Raw genomic sequence first — 18303 nt, forward strand, 5'->3', positions numbered from 1 at the left:
TTTTATGAACTGTATCTACATACATATATAAACTGTCCAAATACTTTATGACTTGGACTGTTTTAATTGTCTGAGCTGTGTATAACCTGAAATCTATCTGATTATTTTTATTGCTTATTTACCCTCCAAAGAACTGAATGGATTATTAGATAGAGGGTATTAGATTATTTTGATGTTTATATTACTAAGTTTCCTATTTGCTCATTATGATAGCGTTTTGGAGATTGATTGAAGACTTATGGTAACTAATGCTTAAAATAAGGAATTTCTTTACATAAGTAAATGAAAAAATATAAGAATTGGACCATGGAACAGATCTGAGTAGTCCTAATATGAACTTCATGTGAAGGACCTATATTAATACAGCACTAAGACTGATAAAAGTGTGAATGAAAGAATGTGGTTAGAAGAATTACATTAAGAAGGTGAATGCACCACAACAACGCAAACAATTATCACAGAATTAAAAAAGATTTGTTATAAAAGAAAGATAAACTACTGATAGGCGCATATGTTAAATATCAATGAGATGTGTATATTCATATGCCAACCACACACTCACAGTGCTAGGGAAAGAGATTATATTCCTTATAGTTTTAGGAGCAACACATTCAGTCATCAAGGGTGATATGTGTGACACACAATCTTAAGATGAGCGGATGATTTGTTAGATCTGTGTTAAGATTCAGGAAGCATCGCGGATGAAAAATGCACATCTCCCTTAAATTAGGTGATGACTTCACAGAAAAATGCAAGTGTTAATTTTGCTATCCTCATGTTGTCCAAATTAATATAATGGTAAGAGATGTTATGTGTCTTTTGGATATTTTTATAGTTTCCACCCCATCAGGAGTCATAGTGATCCGAACGGCTGATTCCCGCACGAAGCTGATTGAAAGAAGGCATAGGGCGTGCAAAGTGTACGGCTCACTGGGAAGCTTCAGGACATTGTCTTAATGTGTCCTCACATGGACTCACTCTGACTTCAGGCTCGACTGGTCAACGTAGCGATATGTGGAACAGAGTTCAGTCAGTGTGCTGCACACAAAGAACAGTGTTGTAACTTCACTTACAACACACAACTTCACATTCAGATTCATGGGAGTCAGAGTCGGGAGCTGAACTATGCTGGGTGTGTATTTGTTGATATTAATGATTTGCATGGCATCACTCCACGCTCACACACACTATCTCTCTCGCCCACACACACTATCTCTCGCCCACACACACTATCTCTCGCCCACACGCACTCTCACACACACACTCACTCTCACACACACACACACACACCCTCTCTCGCCCACACTCACTCTCTCTGTACACACGGTTATACTTCTATCTTAATGAGGACACTCATTGGCATAATACATTTCCTGACCCCTTAAACCAAGTCTTAAAGGGGGGGCACAAAGTGGTCCTCACAGAGATATCTTTACAAGAGCACACACACTACGAACTCTACAGTGTTCCCTCAGGGTGTTGGCTGTGTGACAGACAGGTTTCACTGGAAATTTGATTTCATCACTTATCTCACTATCCTGCAATCTGCTCTTCATGATGGGAGTGACAGGCACTTCAAACTGCTAAGTCTGCTTCATTAGATTAAACTTAGATTAAGTTAAATGAAGCGTCCACTACTTTGATGCTGTCCAGGATGCACTCTGGCTTTGAGCTACAGCCCTAAACAATAGAAGAAGAAGAAGAAGAAGAAGAAGAAGAAGAAGAAGAAGAAGAAGAAGAAGAAGAAGAAGAAGAAGAAGACGCTGCAGTCTTCACCTCTTTCGATATCATGTTTGAACCACGAGGACTTTCATTTGTACAAACAGACACTGTCAGTCGAGAAAAACTACAGCTTGTACTTTTATATTCCTGGCAGAATTATTTGATGAGCTCCGATTACTTATGTTCTATCTGCTCTATCGTAAATGGTAACTTATACAGAGTAGGTTCCTGTTTCTTATCCCCTGTCTCAAACTGGGCCTACAGAACCAGTCTGAACTGGTTCACACAACAGCCTTAGTTCTCCTCAATGAGATGTTTGCATTTGACTGAGATCCCTGTGACGCTCTGTGTTCCACCTTTCTGCAGAAAGCTCCTAATAAAATACTCAAAGACAAATTTGGAAATGCAGACTCATGTGTTTTCAGATTTCCATCACAGTTCTCTAACTGGATCTGATGGACCACAGAAGTTGAGCCAGCCTCTCAACGTGTGTCCCCTGTGAGACTGTCCATCTTTAACATCCTAGTTCACATGACCAGAGGGTTTGTAATCAAGAGTGTCTAGAAATTAATGAAATCTACATGAAATCAACAGGTTTAATGTTCTGACTATTTCACGATGACATAGGTCACAGGAAGTATCTGTTAATGTTCAACACAAACCTCCCTCAATGCAGTTTGTGTATGATAAGGTATCACGTGTCTGCCCTCAGGACATTTAGTCATTCTCCAGTTACTGAGATAAGATTTGTAATTTTCACCTGAAAGTCGTTTATTTACCTCCAACCATGTTGTCCAATCAGACGAGAGCACCGATTCTGTATAAAAGACACATGAGTCCTCCTCAGGTCACAGACTCGGTTTGTTCAACAGGTGAGAAAGAGGAGTTTCTCTACTGTCTGTCTGTCTGTCTGTCTGTCTCTCTTTCTGTGTCCTACTTCCTATATGTCTCCCTGTCTGCCTGTCTTTCAATCAATCAATCATTGATTAAATGTTTTTTCCTTCTGCAGCTTTCAGACCAAGATGGATCCACATGTGTCGAAGTATGAACTCGGTGAGTATTTTGCATGAAGTCAATGTTTCTTTTATTTGGATAAAGTAAATTATTATTTATATTTATTTGAATATTTTCTGGGTTAGGGTTATTTTTTCTAGAGTTTTCTCTTCCAGTCAGTCTTTGTGTGTCCAGATGTTGTCAGTGTGCTGCTGTTCACAGGGAACCAGGTTCACCCTGCTGCTCTAAGCTTCAGGGAACATCTGGCCGATTGTCTGGAGGACAAAGACTATGATATGCTGCTGCAGACAGCAAAGACCGGCCTCCAGCGCTCGCCGCCGACAGATTTGTTCTGCGCCCGGCCACGTCATGTGGTGGTTGTTGGAGCTGGCATGGCTGGACTGACGGCGGCAAAGCTGCTGCAGGACGCAGGACACAAGGTACGTGCAGCAGGTCCATCACGACTGCTGAAATTCTTTTGTGCCGCAACATGTTGGGTGTTTTGTATGATAAGTTAAGGAGGGGACCACTGGACCAACTCCTGTATCCGAGATATTTCAGGTTAACTTCTGTTCAGTGGGAGGAAGTGAGGAAGCTTCATCTGTCTTTATTTATTATATAGTCATTGACGACATCACTACATTTTGTAGCGAATAATCCAGAGTTCAATATATTTTTGAGAGGAAATACCCATTTATTATAAAATCAGGAAAAAGATGCTTATGTCTAACCTGCTAATTGACCTGTTTGAACAAGGTGACCATATTAGAAGCTAGTGGTCGTGTGGGAGGACGAGTGGAGACGTACAGGAATGAAAATGACGGCTGGTACATTGAATTGGGAGCAATGAGGATCCCATCTACTCATGAGTGAGTAGAAACTGTTTTTTGTTGAGGTTTTATTTTGTGGTATCTTTAGCTAGCTAATGTTCTTTCTTTCTTGTGTTTCAACAGAATCATCCGCTGGTACGTGAAATCACTCGGACTCGAGCTAAATGAATTCTTCATGACTCACCCCAAAACCTTCTACCTGGTCAATGGGATAAAGAAACGGACGTTTGAAATGAAGGCAGACCCTGACAACATGGGGTATAACCTGGAGGGTCACGAGAAAGGGAGGTCTGCCAACGAGCTGCTACAACAAACTTTGGTGAAGGTGTGGAAGCATCATGTGTTCTTTCGTATACAGTAAATACCAAATTATGAGATGAAAGATTGTCTTAAATATGTATTTATTTGTCGTATGTAGACGATGCAAACTCCTGTGACAACTCCTACAGGACGCTATATTATGATAATACGTTTACACGTTGACATAATAAGGTCAGAATACTCGGACTTGGAGACGCAATCATTTTTTTATTGCTTCTTCCAAGTTTGACCTTACTCGGTTAAAGGTAATCAGAAAGTACTTGTCCCAATACATATTTGTTTTGGGACATTTGGGCCACATTTGCTATTTCAAATTTTTTTAGATGCCGTTCATACATAAACATTAAATTAATCATTTACAGTATTTATTAAGAGTAAACACCTGAATATATAAACATATTTTCGCTTCCTGTCGTTGTAATTTATCTTTTTTGTAGGTGTATGACTATATGGGGAAACATGGCTGTTCTGAAGCTCTTAAGAAGTACGACCACTACAGTGTGAAGGTAAAGCACAATGTGATTTCATGTATATGCACAAAGTTAGAAATACAACTTAAAGAGACAGGACGGGAGCTAAAACCTAGTGTTTGAGACAGAGGCTGAAAAGAGGAGCTGCAGCAGTGGACAGTCTGAGGACAGTTTTCTGAACATTAGAGCATGAAACATTTTAAAGGAATAACTCATTAAAATGAACCTGAATATTAACAGAATATGTATATTTTAAGATTAACGTTTCCTTTTTCACAGGACTATCTGAGAACGGAAGGTGGTTTGAGCGCAGAAGCCGTGAGGATGATCGGAGACTTGCTCAACGAAGACAGCCTCATGCACATGGCTCTGACTGAGATGATGTACCTCAACAGCGACGTCAACGACAACACCAAGTGAGACTTACCAACATTAGTATGTGTTTGAATTGCAACTCTCTGATGAAGGGTCTCGTAGAAAGGGGCAAGATCCAATAGACAACTCATTTAATTGTACTTTTTTGTATTAAGTTAGTTGTAAGTAACAGAAGTTGGTGTGTGAGCAGTAATAGTGGATAACAGAGGTTAGAATCTTGCCTATTAACAGTGATACATTTGTTAGGACACTGAAAGCAGCTAACATCACCTCAACTCGTCCTTGTTATGTTTTTGTGAACAAGATATGTCAAGAACAACTTGAGGAAATGTAATTTCATGCTCAAATGAGAACATGTCTCTTTGCTTTTGAAGGTACCATGAAATAACAGGTGGGTTGGATCTTCTCCCCAACGCTTTACACAAAACACTGAAGGCCCCTGCTCTCCTGAACTCCAAGGTGAAGCGCATCAGTCGGTCAGATACAGGTGTCGTGATATCGTACAAGAAAGACAAACAATCCTTTCTGACCGACCTTGAGGCTGACGCAGTCCTGGTAACCACCACAGCCAAAGCAGCCCTGTTCATTGAATTTGAGCCACCTCTCCCTGTTGACAAGATGGAGGCCCTGAGATCGGTCCACTATGGCAGCTCCACAAAAATCATCCTCACCTTCAGTGAGAAGTTCTGGGAGAAGGACGGCATCAAAGGAGGGAAGAGCGTCACCGACAGGCCCTCTCGTTTTATCTACTATCCCAGCCACAGTTTCATAAACAAGGACATTGGCGTCCTCCTGGCCTCCTACACCTGGGCTGAAGATTCCCTTCTCTTCCTGGGAGCGACTGACGAAGACTTGAAAGAGCTGGTTCTGGAAGATTTAGCTGCGATCCACGGCGAGTACGTCCGACATCTCTGCACAGGGGTGGTGGTGAAGAAGTGGAGCTTGGATCCCTACAGCCTGGGCGCCTTCGCTCTCTTCACACCCTACCAACACCTGGAGTACGCTAAGGAGCTCTTTAAAAGTGAAGGCAGGCTGCACTTTGCTGGTGAACACACCGGCTTCCCTCACGCCTGGATCGAGACAGCTATGAAAACTGGAATCAGAGCTGCGATCAACATCAACAGGGAGCTGAACTTTGTCTTCACCTAAACAAGAGACGATCTCTGAGCCGTCACATCTGAATAAATCAGTATCATTATACTCCATGGTTTTAGGGAAATCTTTATAATTTTTAATCACTTAATTTTTACATGTATTCATTTGAATGCAGATGTTTGACATTTGAGCTTGAGATTAGTGACTTGTTCTGTTTTCTATGCTTTTCATTAATTCTGGACACAATCGATGGTTGTCTACGGTTCTATTCTGGTACACGGGGCTACATACATGGAAAGATTCTACCTGTTCAAATTGTATCTTTCATATTCTATACACACAATTAAACTGCAAAGAAAATGACGTATGTAATCTGATTGATTTGATTGTGTCATTAAAGTCTATAATTGAATCTGAAGCCGGTGCACTTGAGTTACTGATTTTAGTAAAAACAACCAATAAGTAATAATCTGATTGTTCGACCTTAATAGGATCAAAAGGGACAGAAATAGTCCCTTTTGCTTTGTATCCACATAATAGAAATGAACTCATGCAGCATGATTCAGTGTAGGTGAAACAGAGGGAGCCGGGACCTCGGCTACGTTTTGCCTCCAGTTTTCTCCCCAGACTCAACAAAGTGATCAAAGGCTTCTCGGCCGACGGATTAATACAAATTCACTCCCTCCCTCCTGATGTCACGTTAACTTACAGTGACCCGGCTGCACGCCTCTGGAAGGTGATGAAATATGAATTAAAAGCACTTTCTTCTTCAAGGTTCTCAGGTGTGGTTGAGTGGAGTCACGGTTCTGCTCTCTAATGACGAGCGGCTTTGAAGCTGAGAAGAGCTCGGCAGCGATCGGTGCTTTCATTAGAGAGGAGAGAACGATGGGAGGAGGCTTGGCATCAATTCAAACCTGACTAATAAGTCAGAGGGCCAATCACGGATATATATTGATATCATTATACGTGTCGTCTGCTTTGCTCTGATATGAAATGTATTCGTTATTTCACATAATTAAGAAAAAGACACGAAAGAAATGAATACAAGGTGCCATTGCTTAGTTTGTCCAGCAGGGCGCTCTCCTCCTGCTCTATCAGAAGCAAATCTAGCCAATTCTTTCTCTTTACAATATAACCCCGAACATTATTAAGTATATACATTGATTTATAAAGAATTTTAGCCAATACATTGATATGAGAACTCAAACTCAAAATATTGATATGTGATGCCCTTATTCCCCAGAATTCCCTCTGATTCCCTCTGATCCCGATCCACACCCACATTTAAAGCTTCTCTCCCGACTCATTCCACCTCCTCCCACTAAAGATTGAGAGAATCCGTCCAGTAGTTATTAAAGCAGCAGCCGAACCAACGCAGACGAGTCCTCCTCGGTGAAGTGCTCAGCTGAAACAACAAGCTCACATCTATTCTTAATGAAGGTGCACAAGTGGGACCAATTACCGAAGCGATACGCACAACGTCTGCTGGCCGGCTGATTTAGAAAAGTAAAAGGAGCATAATGCATCATGTGTACTGAGCGCTTCATGAGATTTGACTAAATATAGAAGTTGTGTGGATAGAGAAGGAACGTCCACACGGACAAACAACAGAATCCAGACCTGCAGTAAATTGCACCAACTCAATATCTGCCAGCTAAAGACGCTGCTCTCCTGCGAACAACCACCAGACAAACACAGATGGAAACTCGCTGGCAGAGGTAATAACATCCGCCTCTGGTTTCAGTATTAAAGTTTATAATTATCCTCCATCATCCTGCTGTGATGATGAAATTCCTTTAATATATTTAAACCATCTCTCAGAGCTTCAGGTCTTTTTAAAACGACCTTGAAAATAGAAATAAAATAAAACCTCCTTCAATTGCACGAACTCTGAATATGAAACATTAGGTTACCAAGAAATCCTGCAGTCACGGCACTGTCATGTTTAATATGGAAATATTACAGCCCATGTAAATTAGTGGGACTTGGCAGTTCAAGATAAAGACGACATTTTAAATACACGTCTTCTTTATTGAACTTGACAAACAAGGCAGCGGAAGAGGAAGAGGTTGATTCATGAGGGACGACAGCGCAGCTCTAACGCTGTGTATATGTACTTATAGAATGTTTTTGCATAGAGAGAGATTTTCCTGAGTGTGTGCACGTGTGTGTTTGTGTGTGTGTGTGTGTGTGTGTGTGTACATGTCGCTGGAATCTCTCAGTCTTGCAGGAAATGGCTCAGCTGCTTCCAGGTTTCATGCTGTGGTGGAAAATAAACAAGCTCCACTCTGCAAGACCCTTAACCCTTAACTCTGGCAGGATAAGTTCAAGACAATGTCTGGAGCAACTGACTCTGACATTTGCTTTCTCAGGCTCAGCACCTTTGGATAACACAGTACCACTTCAGTGCAGGTCTGAAAGCAGCTACTGTACATGCAGAGAAGATGTGATGAAGATAACTCGAGCTGAGGAGACTGGGAGAGAGAATTGGGAGAAAATAGACAGAAAATTAACCAACTAAAAAAATGCTGCCAACCACAGACAGGAAGACGGAGCTGGCATCAGATGGGAACGAGCAGGGAACAGTCTGTCGGCAGAGAGGAAACCACCGAGACAGAGCAAGAGAACAAGAGAGCGGTGCCGCTGTCGCTCGGCCAAGTGGTCCCAGAAAAGAGCTAAAACGGGGAAAGTATTTGTAGAAGGTCTCAGACGAGTTCTCCACAGAGCGAAGGGGTTACATCATTATCACGAGTACACAAATCAACACATGTGACCCAGTAAAGACTGAAGCCCTTCGTCCTCACAGCTCTTGTGTTACTTTCTAGTGAGGAGCAGAACGTTTGAAACCTTTGGAAACGCTGGTGTCCTCCTGTTTGAATAGGCTTCAAAGATGCACCTCAAAGACACTGACACACACACACACAGACACACACACACACACACACACACTCGCTAAGATGCAAAGATGCCGGAGGGTGATGGAGGAACTTGAATGAATCTTTTGATGGTGGCTGCGAATGCTCCTATCCCTCCATCCATGATGCACGTCATCCTCTGAGGGCGACAGGAGGCCGGAGCCAATCCCAGCCGGCACTGAGCGAGGGGGGGGGGGGGGGGGGGGCAGGTGACCAGCGCATCACAAGGGTTAATACTTAGAGACAATAGACTGTAAACAAAGATGGAGCCAAAAACATCTGAGCCAGGATCTGTACGATGGAGCCAGGGTTTGTGTGCTGGACCGATTCCGTCTCAGCTGTCAGGACAGAATCCATCTTTGAGGAAACACGTCACCACAGCTTATGGACATTAATATCTGGTCTTTCTTATGAGATACATCAGATACAGATGTTTAATATCTCATATCCACACCATAAATCACTTCACGCCCACAACACGAGTGCCGGGAGGATCCAGTCCGAGCCGAAGCTCCTGTGCTTCTTCGGAAACTGAAGCCGACAGACGGCATCATGGGCGTGATTAAATATCTTCATCCTTCTCGGGGGGGGGGGGGGACAGACTAACACAGACTAATTCATCTCCTCTTCGTCAAACACCGGTTTACTCTTCATCCATCCTCCCCTCTTCTTCCTGCCATTTATTCAATTTCAACTTTCCACGTTCCACTAGTCTCCTTCTCTTGCTCCTTTTCCTTGCGTCACCTTCATCCCTCTCTGTCCTCTTTTCATCTAACCTACCACCCTGTGTTTCTTCACCTCCTCCTCCTCCTCCTCCTCCTCGTCTTGCCTTCCGATCATTCAGAATAATTGCTCTGCGGCGTTCTTGTTCCCCGGGTGCTTATCAAGCTGCGGCTGCTATCTGCACACACACACAGAGTGCCGTAACAACACCGACAACGTGTTGGCAACCCACACATGGAGACGCCGACACACACACACACACACACACACACACACACACACACACACACACACCCCTCCGTCAAGGTAAACAGGGTTGTTGTCGCACAGCGGGACCAATCACAAAGCACTTACGGCGCACAAATCAATGGCCCTGCGGGTGTTTGTTTGTGTGTGTGTGTCTGTGTGTGTGTGTGTGTGTGTGTGTGGGTCTCTTTGTTGAAAAGCTGTCACATCTTCCTCTCCCTCCCATCACTCCATCCAGCCGTCTATCCATCACTAATCCCCCCAGAAGGATGAATGAGTCGCCAGTGATTCATTTTACTCCTCCCTCTCGTCTTCCTTTACTTCTGCTCTGTTCCTCCCTCAGCGTCACGGCCTGATGGAAGAAGCTTAATCAGGAGTCTGTGGATGTTGCACATGTGAATTGACCGTGACCCGTCGATCCACCACTTATATGAAGTCACACGAGGAGTCCACAAAGAAGTCAGCAAATAACATCATGCATAACGGACACAAGCCAGAGCTTACACTGCAGCTGCCCTTCACAATAAAACGATAAGCCAGAAACAGCAAGATTCTGTCCCTTCTTCTTCTCCTGTGTCGGCCCTCGTGTTCCTCTCTGGCTCCGTTATCACTTACAGCGAGGAAAGATCTGTTGAAGCACATTTTCCCGGGTGCTTTGCAAATGGTTCACCGCACATTATCGCTAATAGCTGCATCCAGCATCAAAGAGCCTCCAGAAGCTTCTCCGGCTCGGTCTAAGTGTGAAGTTGTGACCGAGCACTCCACTCATCCTGTGTTTTCATCTTTAGAAACCAGATCCTGTTCCTCAGAGGCAGCGCTGGGCCGCAGGAGGTCGGACACACTCACACGGAGCTTCCTGTAAAACTGACCCGATGCTGCTGTCGTCACTTTAGTGGTTTTCAATGCAGCGGTTGTTTTGTTGTTGTTTTTATTGCCTCTCAATGATCTGAGCCTCGTGTGGGTTCAGGTCTTTGTTGTTGTGTTGCAGATCTTTGCCTTTAGTGTCTAATGCAGCGATGTTCCATGAGAGAGACTCGGCTTTGTGTGTTTTTGTTAAAATCATTTCAATCACACATTGCAATGATCTCTACGTACGGTTAAGGCAAAGGCTTTAGAGCTAATAAGATAAATGATTGATGATGAATACAACTTTTAATAAATCCACCAGACCAACCGGAGCTTTCTCTCATTCCCGTCTCCAGGTTTAACTTTGAGCTCCATGAAGGACGCCTCCTTCCTCATTAGAGGAGTGAAGAGCTTTTCATCGACTCGCCGTTTGTTTTCATCCCGTCTCTAAATACAATAATGAGTTCTGCCCTTGTGGAAACAGCGGATTTTAATTAGGCCAGAATTTAATATCCACCTGGGCTGCGTCGCACAATAACTCACCTGCACACACACAAATACACACTCGTACCTGAAAGTGAACACGTGCGCTCTTCACTCTCTGTGTCTCTCGTGCACAGTCCAACAGCTGATCGATGCAAAGTCAAAGGAAATCATTTGTCTTTGTTCTCCAGTGGCTGAATCGACCGAGGCTGAGTGATGGCAAACAGAAAACCATTCACCGGAGTGAAACCATTCAGCTCGACCGCGTCACCACAGGGAGGAAGAAGAAAACCTGCCCCAAGAGAATCTGATCCCTGAAAGGATTCTGCTTTGAGAGATGAACCAAGTTGGATGATTGAATACTTTATCATTTAAAATGTGTCATCACACATTAAACTCCTGTTACTGAGGAGGAAGGACCGAGTTCCAATTTAAGACACATCAGAGCTGTGTCTTAATTGAGATAAACATGTGTGTAAATAAATGAATGTGTGTCTGTGTGTGTGTGGAGAAGCCCTGAGGGGAGCCACAGGCAGATGGAGGGAGCAAACAAGGGTTAGAGACAGATGTGTGTCTGTGTGTGTCTGTGTGTGTGTGTGTGTGTGTGTCTGAGGTCCTCATACATAATGGACAACGTTCACACAGAAGTGGTTGTTAATTAGAGAGAGTGAGAAAGAGAGAGAGGAGCACGTAAACAAACATGAACAGACATTGACGGACAGACACACAACAAAGGAACACAACTAAAGTTTCTCAGGGTTTCTGTGTGTGTTTGTTTTGTGTTCGAGTCCATCTGGGCTACACACACACACTTTTCAAAAGCTGTGACAGTGACATGTGTGTTTGTTTCAGTGTGTCAGCGTGAGGCCTTACACAACACAAACACACTGTCGATACGCAAAGACAAGAGATAACAACCTGAGCTTAACTTGGGTCAACAACTCGGGTCGTGAACCAACATCCTGCAACAACTAACTTGTGTTTTCACCCCTGTTCACTTCTCTGTTTGTTGTTTTGTTTGTTAGCAGAATTATACAAAAAAAACCTCACAAATTAAAAAAAATGGGACATGAAATATTGAGACTTTAAAGCTTTTTACACAATTTTTCTTAAAAGGAACCGATTGAAGGAAAATCTTTACTCCTTTGCTTTTGCCTACATGTCTTTTATATCTGTCACACACCCACACACACACACTATATATATATATAAATACATAGTGTATATAGGTTGCTGAAGGCATGTGGAGGAATTTTTTGTCAGCTCACACCCCTTCCTATTCCCTCACGTCATCCTAGTGCCTGTCATTGTCTACACACTCAATCTGCTTGTGTGTGTGTGTATGTGTGTGTGTGTGTGTGTGTTGGGGGCTTATTCATCGTTCTATCTGTTCTCCGATGTGGGTGTTGAGTGAATTTTTCTATTTTTGCGACATCTTTCGCAAAAGTAGTGTGTGAAAACGTGTGTATCCGGCCGTGTGTGTGTGTGTGTGTGTGTGTGTGTGTGTGTGTGTGTTTGAGATACATGTCAGTGCAGTAGCGTGTGTGAGTGAATGAAAGGCACACGCGTGTTCATGTGCCTTCCACAGCTCTTACATTAATAAACATGCCGCGCTCCTCGTCTTCCGTCTGAGTGGGAATCGAACGCGCGGCGCTCGCTGCTGCTGGAACATGTCTCATCATGTAAAACCTGCAGAGACCAAAATCAATGCATGTGAAATCAGTGACAGGACTCGGACTCATACATGAAGTTGTAAAGTGACGAGATTCATTCGAGTAAATATTGAGTTCTATCCCTCAGGGAGTTCAAGCGGTGAAACACATTTCCTGGAGCTTCTCTGGATGTTTGCCTTTGGTTCTGTGGTCTCTAGAAATGACCATCATGAGTCCTTGAAGTTCCTCTGGGGCCAAACAGTCTGGATCATGAACCATATTAGAAAATAAAAAAGAGGCAGAAGCTGATAATACATGAATATAATACAAGACCAGACTAAGAGTCGTGTTTTTATTCTCCTCGACCTTGAACTTGACCTTCACTGCTGCTAACGAGCTTCATGTTAACTCCACTGAGGAGCAACTCCTCATGTTGAAGCTTTTTTAAATTCCAGGCAGACATTAAGACGTCTTTGCACCAACATCTTTATTCTGAGTGTGTTGCTCCCTCTCTCTGTGATGCTCTCACACCAGTTGCAGTCGGTTTGGCTTTATTTTTTAAATCAACTTCCTTCTCTGCTTCTCGTTAAATATCTTTTTTTTTTGTTTTATTCCCTCGGTCACTAGGATTCATCATTTCCACTTCTCTCCATTTTGATTTCTTTTCTTCTGACCACTTCAGATGCTCCACTCGCAGCTTCCAGCACGTTTCAGCCACTCACTGTGTAATTAGCTGATTCCTTCGTGAATCACAAGTTGTATTCATGCTGATTATGACCCAGAATTAATGAAAGTATGTAAATGAAGTGGGTACAACTGTCTCTGAGCGTTTCGGGATGACAAACGAGAGATTTTTTTGGAAAGTAATGTTCAATCTGTTTCCTTTTTAACCAGATCAACACCAGTTGAGTGACAAAAAGGACATTTGGCCTCATGCAAGAACCATTTGTTCCAATAGATTTGTTCCTAAATTGTGCGAATGAGTAATTCATCAATTCGGCATTCACTACTTTTCTTAAATTTAGAGTTTTTAGGGTGAGACACGAACATGTTCTTGCATGAGGCCAAACGACTACTCGGCTGTTTCCTGCTGCATCTTTGCTAATTCTTGTCCAGAGCTGCATGAACTGGAACACTTAGTATTCTTTATTACCCACGCTGCCTGGTGGGATGGAGAGTAATCTGTGTTCTGATGAGGCTCGCCTCTTTTCAATCTGCGGGATCTCCACATCACCGCGTTATTCATGGAGCAGTTTTTTTTTTATTATAAAAATCAAGTTTGTCATAAATGGATTTCAGAGGTTTTAGGTCACAGGGCGAGTCTGGGTGCGCACACTTCCTCCTCTTTCATCAAATCCACTTAGCAGACGAGAGAAAGCTGAAGTTGTGTGATCGCCACAGACAGGAGGAGGAGAGGAGAAGAGTGAGGAGACAGGAGGAGGAGAGGAGAAGAGTGAGGAGACAGGAGGAGGAGAGGAGAAGAGTGAGGAGACAGGAGGGGGAGAGGAAGAAGAGAGGAGGAGGAGAGTGAGGAGACAGGAGGAGGAGAGGAGAAGAGTGAGGAGACAGGAGGAGGAGAGGAGAAGAGTGAGGAGACAGGAGGGGGAGAGGAAGAAGAGAGGAGGAGGAGAGTGAGGAGACAGGAGGAGGAGAGGAGAAGAGTGAGGAGACAGGAGGAGGAGAGGAGAAGAGTGAGGAGACAGGAGGGGGAGAGGAAGAAGAGAGGAGGAGGAGAGTGAGGAGACAGGAGGAGGAGAGGAGAAGAGTGAGGAGACAGGAGGGGGAGAGGAGAAGAGTGAGGAGACAGGAGGGGGAGAGGAAGAAGAGTGATGAGAAAGGAGGAGGAGAGAAGAGTGAGGAGACAGGAGACAGGAGGAGGAGAGGAAGAAGAAGAGTGAGGAGACAGGTGGAGGAGAGGAGAAGAGTGAGGAGACAGGAGGAGGAGAGGAAGAAGAAGAGTGAGGAGACAGGAGGAGGAGAGGAAGAAGAGTGAGGAGACAGGAGGGGGAGAGGAAGAAGAGTGAGGAGAAAGGAGGAGGAGAGGAGAAGAGTGAGGAGACAGGAGACAGGAGGAGGAGAGGAAGAAGAGTGAGGAGACAGGTGGAGGAGAGGAGAAGAGTGAGGAGACAGGAGGAGGAGAGGAAGAAGAAGAGTGAGGAGACAGGAGGAGGAGAGGAAGAAGAAGAGTGAGGAGACAGGAGGGGGAGAGGAAGAAGAAGAAGAGTGAGGAGACAGGAGGGGGGGAGGAAGAAGAAGAGTGAGGAGACAGGAGGGGGAGAGGAGAAGAGTGAGGAGACAGGAGGGGGAGAGGAAGAAGAAGAGTGAGGAGACAGGAGGGGGAGAGGAAGAAGAAGAGTGAGGAGAAAGGTGGGGGAGAGGAAGAAGAAGAGTGAGGAGACAGGAGGGGGAGAGGAGAAGAGTGAGGAGACAGGAGGGGGAGAGGAAGAAGAAGAGTGAGGAGAAAGGTGGGGGAGAGGAAGAAGAAGAGTGAGGAGACAGGAGGGGGAGAGGAAGAAGAAGAGTGAGGAGACAGGAGGGGGAGAGGAAGAAGAAGAGTGAGGAGACAGGAGGGGGAGAGGAAGAAGAAGAGTGAGGAGAAAGGTGGGGGAGAGGAAGAAGAAGAGTGAGGAGAAAGGTGGGGGAGAGGAAGAAGAAGAGTGAGGAGACAGGAGGGGGAGAGGAAGAAGAAGAGTGAGGAGACAGGAGGGGGAGAGGAGAAGAGTGAGGAGACAGGAGGAGGAGAGGAGAATAGTGAGGAGACAGGAGGGGGAGAGGAAGAAGAAGAGTGAGGAGAAAGGTGGAGGAGAGGAAGAAGAAGAGTGAGGAGAAAGGAGTAGGAGAGGAGAAGAGTGAGGAGAAAGGAGGAGGAGAGGAAGAAGAAGAAGAGTGAGGAGACAGGAGGGGGAGAGGAAGAAGAGAGGAGGAGGAGAGTGAGGAGACAGGAGGAGGAGAGGAGAAGAGTGAGGAGACAGGAGGGGGAGAGGAAGAAGAGAGGAGGAGGAGAGTGAGGAGACAGGAGGAGGAGAGGAGAAGAGTGAGGAGACAGGAGGGGGAGAGGAGAAGAGTGAGGAGACAGGAGGGGGAGAGGAAGAAGAGTGATGAGAAAGGAGGAGGAGAGAAGAGTGAGGAGACAGGAGACAGGAGGAGGAGAGGAAGAAGAAGAGTGAGGAGACAGGTGGAGGAGAGGAGAAGAGTGAGGAGACAGGAGGAGGAGAGGAAGAAGAAGAGTGAGGAGACAGGAGGAGGAGAGGAAGAAGAGTGAGGAGACAGGAGGGGGAGAGGAAGAAGAGTGAGGAGAAAGGAGGAGGAGAGGAGAAGAGTGAGGAGACAGGAGACAGGAGGAGGAGAGGAAGAAGAGTGAGGAGACAGGTGGAGGAGAGGAGAAGAGTGAGGAGACAGGAGGAGGAGAGGAAGAAGAAGAGTGAGGAGACAGGAGGAGGAGAGGAAGAAGAAGAGTGAGGAGACAGGAGGGGGAGAGGAAGAAGAAGAAGAGTGAGGAGACAGGAGGGGGAGAGGAAGAAGAAGAGTGAGGAGACAGGAGGGGGAGAGGAGAAGAGTGAGGAGACAGGAGGGGGAGAGGAAGAAGAAGAGTGAGGAGAAAGGTGGGGGAGAGGAAGAAGAAGAGTGAGGAGACAGGAGGGGGAGAGGAAGAAGAAGAGTGAGGAGAAAGGTGGGGGAGAGGAAGAAGAAGAGTGAGGAGACAGGAGGGGGAGAGGAGAAGAGTGAGGAGACAGGAGGGGGAGAGGAAGAAGAAGAGTGAGGAGAAAGGTGGGGGAGAGGAAGAAGAAGAGTGAGGAGACAGGAGGGGGAGAGGAAGAAGAAGAGTGAGGAGACAGGAGGGGGAGAGGAAGAAGAAGAGTGAGGAGACAGGAGGGGGAGAGGAAGAAGAAGAGTGAGGAGAAAGGTGGGGGAGAGGAAGAAGAAGAGTGAGGAGAAAGGTGGGGGAGAGGAAGAAGAAGAGTGAGGAGACAGGAGGGGGAGAGGAAGAAGAAGAGTGAGGAGACAGGAGGGGGAGAGGAGAAGAGTGAGGAGACAGGAGGAGGAGAGGAGAATAGTGAGGAGACAGGAGGGGGAGAGGAAGAAGAAGAGTGAGGAGAAAGGTGGAGGAGAGGAAGAAGAAGAGTGAGGAGAAAGGAGTAGGAGAGGAGAAGAGTGAGGAGAAAGGAGGAGGAAAGGAGCTTTAAACGATTCTAACAGCAGGATTTATCCCGACAGACGTTGATCCCTCACTTCAGCCGAGTTGTGTGACAAGTAAACCTTCCGCAAATAATTTGAATTCCTGCTCAGGCGTCTGGAATCACACACGAGAGAAGAGATGATTGTGACAAAGCTCATTTGTTAGGAAAGTGGTTTACACAGCAAATAAAATGAAGGAGAAGAATCCTGCGGTGAGTTTCTCTCGTGTTGTGAGGGCGGGACTACAGCTGGAGAAGAGGAGAGGAGGATAAGGGGGGGGGGGGGGGGGAGAAGATGGATTCATTCATCGTTTCACTCCCTGAGATATGAATCATTATTTACAGGCAGCTCCGTCAGAGTGGGGTTCAGCTCCGTCACCTCGCAGCAGGAAGTCACAGGAAACCAGCAGCAGCTTCGGTCGGACTGGTTCCGTTAACTGGAGACTAACGAGAGATTCTCCACGTGTGGTCGAGTCTTCTGAGCCGAACCGGAGAGACGAGGTTCTCCGGTTAAATCTGATTTTGTACAATATGTAAGAAAAGATTAAGGAATCAGGGCGCAAAGCAATTCCCCGACCAATCACGAGTCAGTCTCAGACGTCAATCATGACGTTTCAACTCCAGTTTACAGCATCAAATAACTGATTAAAACCAAACACTTAAACATCAGTGAGATGAGAAATACTTTAAATGACAGGAGTTTGTATTTTGGGGTTAAATCTAATGTTAAATATGGTTTAAACTAAAGCTTCACAGTCTGTTTGTCTGAAGCTCCAGGAGCCAGGCAGCCTGGAAAACGTATTTTCCTCCGATGAGCTTCAGCAGTTTCACTTTTCTGCCTCTGAACGTTCGATCCTCATTTTCCAGAAGCCTGATCTCCACTAGTACTTGAGCTCCGGACTTTTCCCAGATCCTATTTCCTCCCGTTATGCAGAACCTGAGCAGAGACGAGTTCTGTTCCTGCCCTGAAGTCTCCACACATCTGATCCCAGAGAGAAGGTTCCTTTCTTCTTTCACATCCCCTCCTTCCTTCATCCCTCGCTCCCTCTGCGTGACTCCTGCCCTGCACCTCCTCCCGGGCATCACCACACCTGATAGGCTTCTAAAGGTCGATCATCCCCTCTTCACCTCGCTCATACAAACGACCAATTATCTCATTAACTACCTTTTTCTTTCTCTCTTCACCTTCTTCTTCTGCTCATCTTCCTCACTTACGCCCCCCCCCACGTCCCCTCGTGACTTCAGGTGTGGAGATCAGCGGATGGCTTATCATATGTGAGCTGACGTGGGATTTATCAGCAAGTTTGTGTGAGAGTGTGTGTATCTCAGCTTCTACGTGTGTGTGTGTGTGTGTGTGTGTTTGTCAGATGGGCTTAAACGATTGTCCTGTTCCCTGTCAGTCGATAGCTAAAGTAAAACTGTGTGTGTGTTTGTGTTTGTGCAGTTAATTTAAGTTA

At 45.2% G+C, this 18303-nt stretch overlaps 1 protein-coding gene across 1 annotated transcript; it reads left to right on the forward strand.

Annotated features, from left to right (window-relative positions):
• The first annotated feature begins 2744 nt into the window (after positions 1-2744).
• LOC128430059 (L-amino-acid oxidase-like) lies at positions 2745-6224 on the forward strand. The gene is made up of 7 exons (XM_053415998.1): positions 2745-2775; positions 2911-3155; positions 3472-3584; positions 3669-3870; positions 4304-4372; positions 4616-4752; positions 5086-6224. The coding sequence occupies exons 1-7, from the start codon at positions 2745-2747 to the stop codon at positions 5858-5860; spliced, it is 1572 nt and encodes a 523-aa protein (XP_053271973.1). The 3' UTR covers positions 5861-6224.
• The last annotated feature ends 12079 nt before the right edge of the window (positions 6225-18303 follow it).

This window comes from Pleuronectes platessa, chromosome 23 (genome assembly GCF_947347685.1).
Source record: "Pleuronectes platessa chromosome 23, fPlePla1.1, whole genome shotgun sequence".
Taxonomy (NCBI): Eukaryota; Metazoa; Chordata; class Actinopteri; order Pleuronectiformes; family Pleuronectidae; genus Pleuronectes; species Pleuronectes platessa.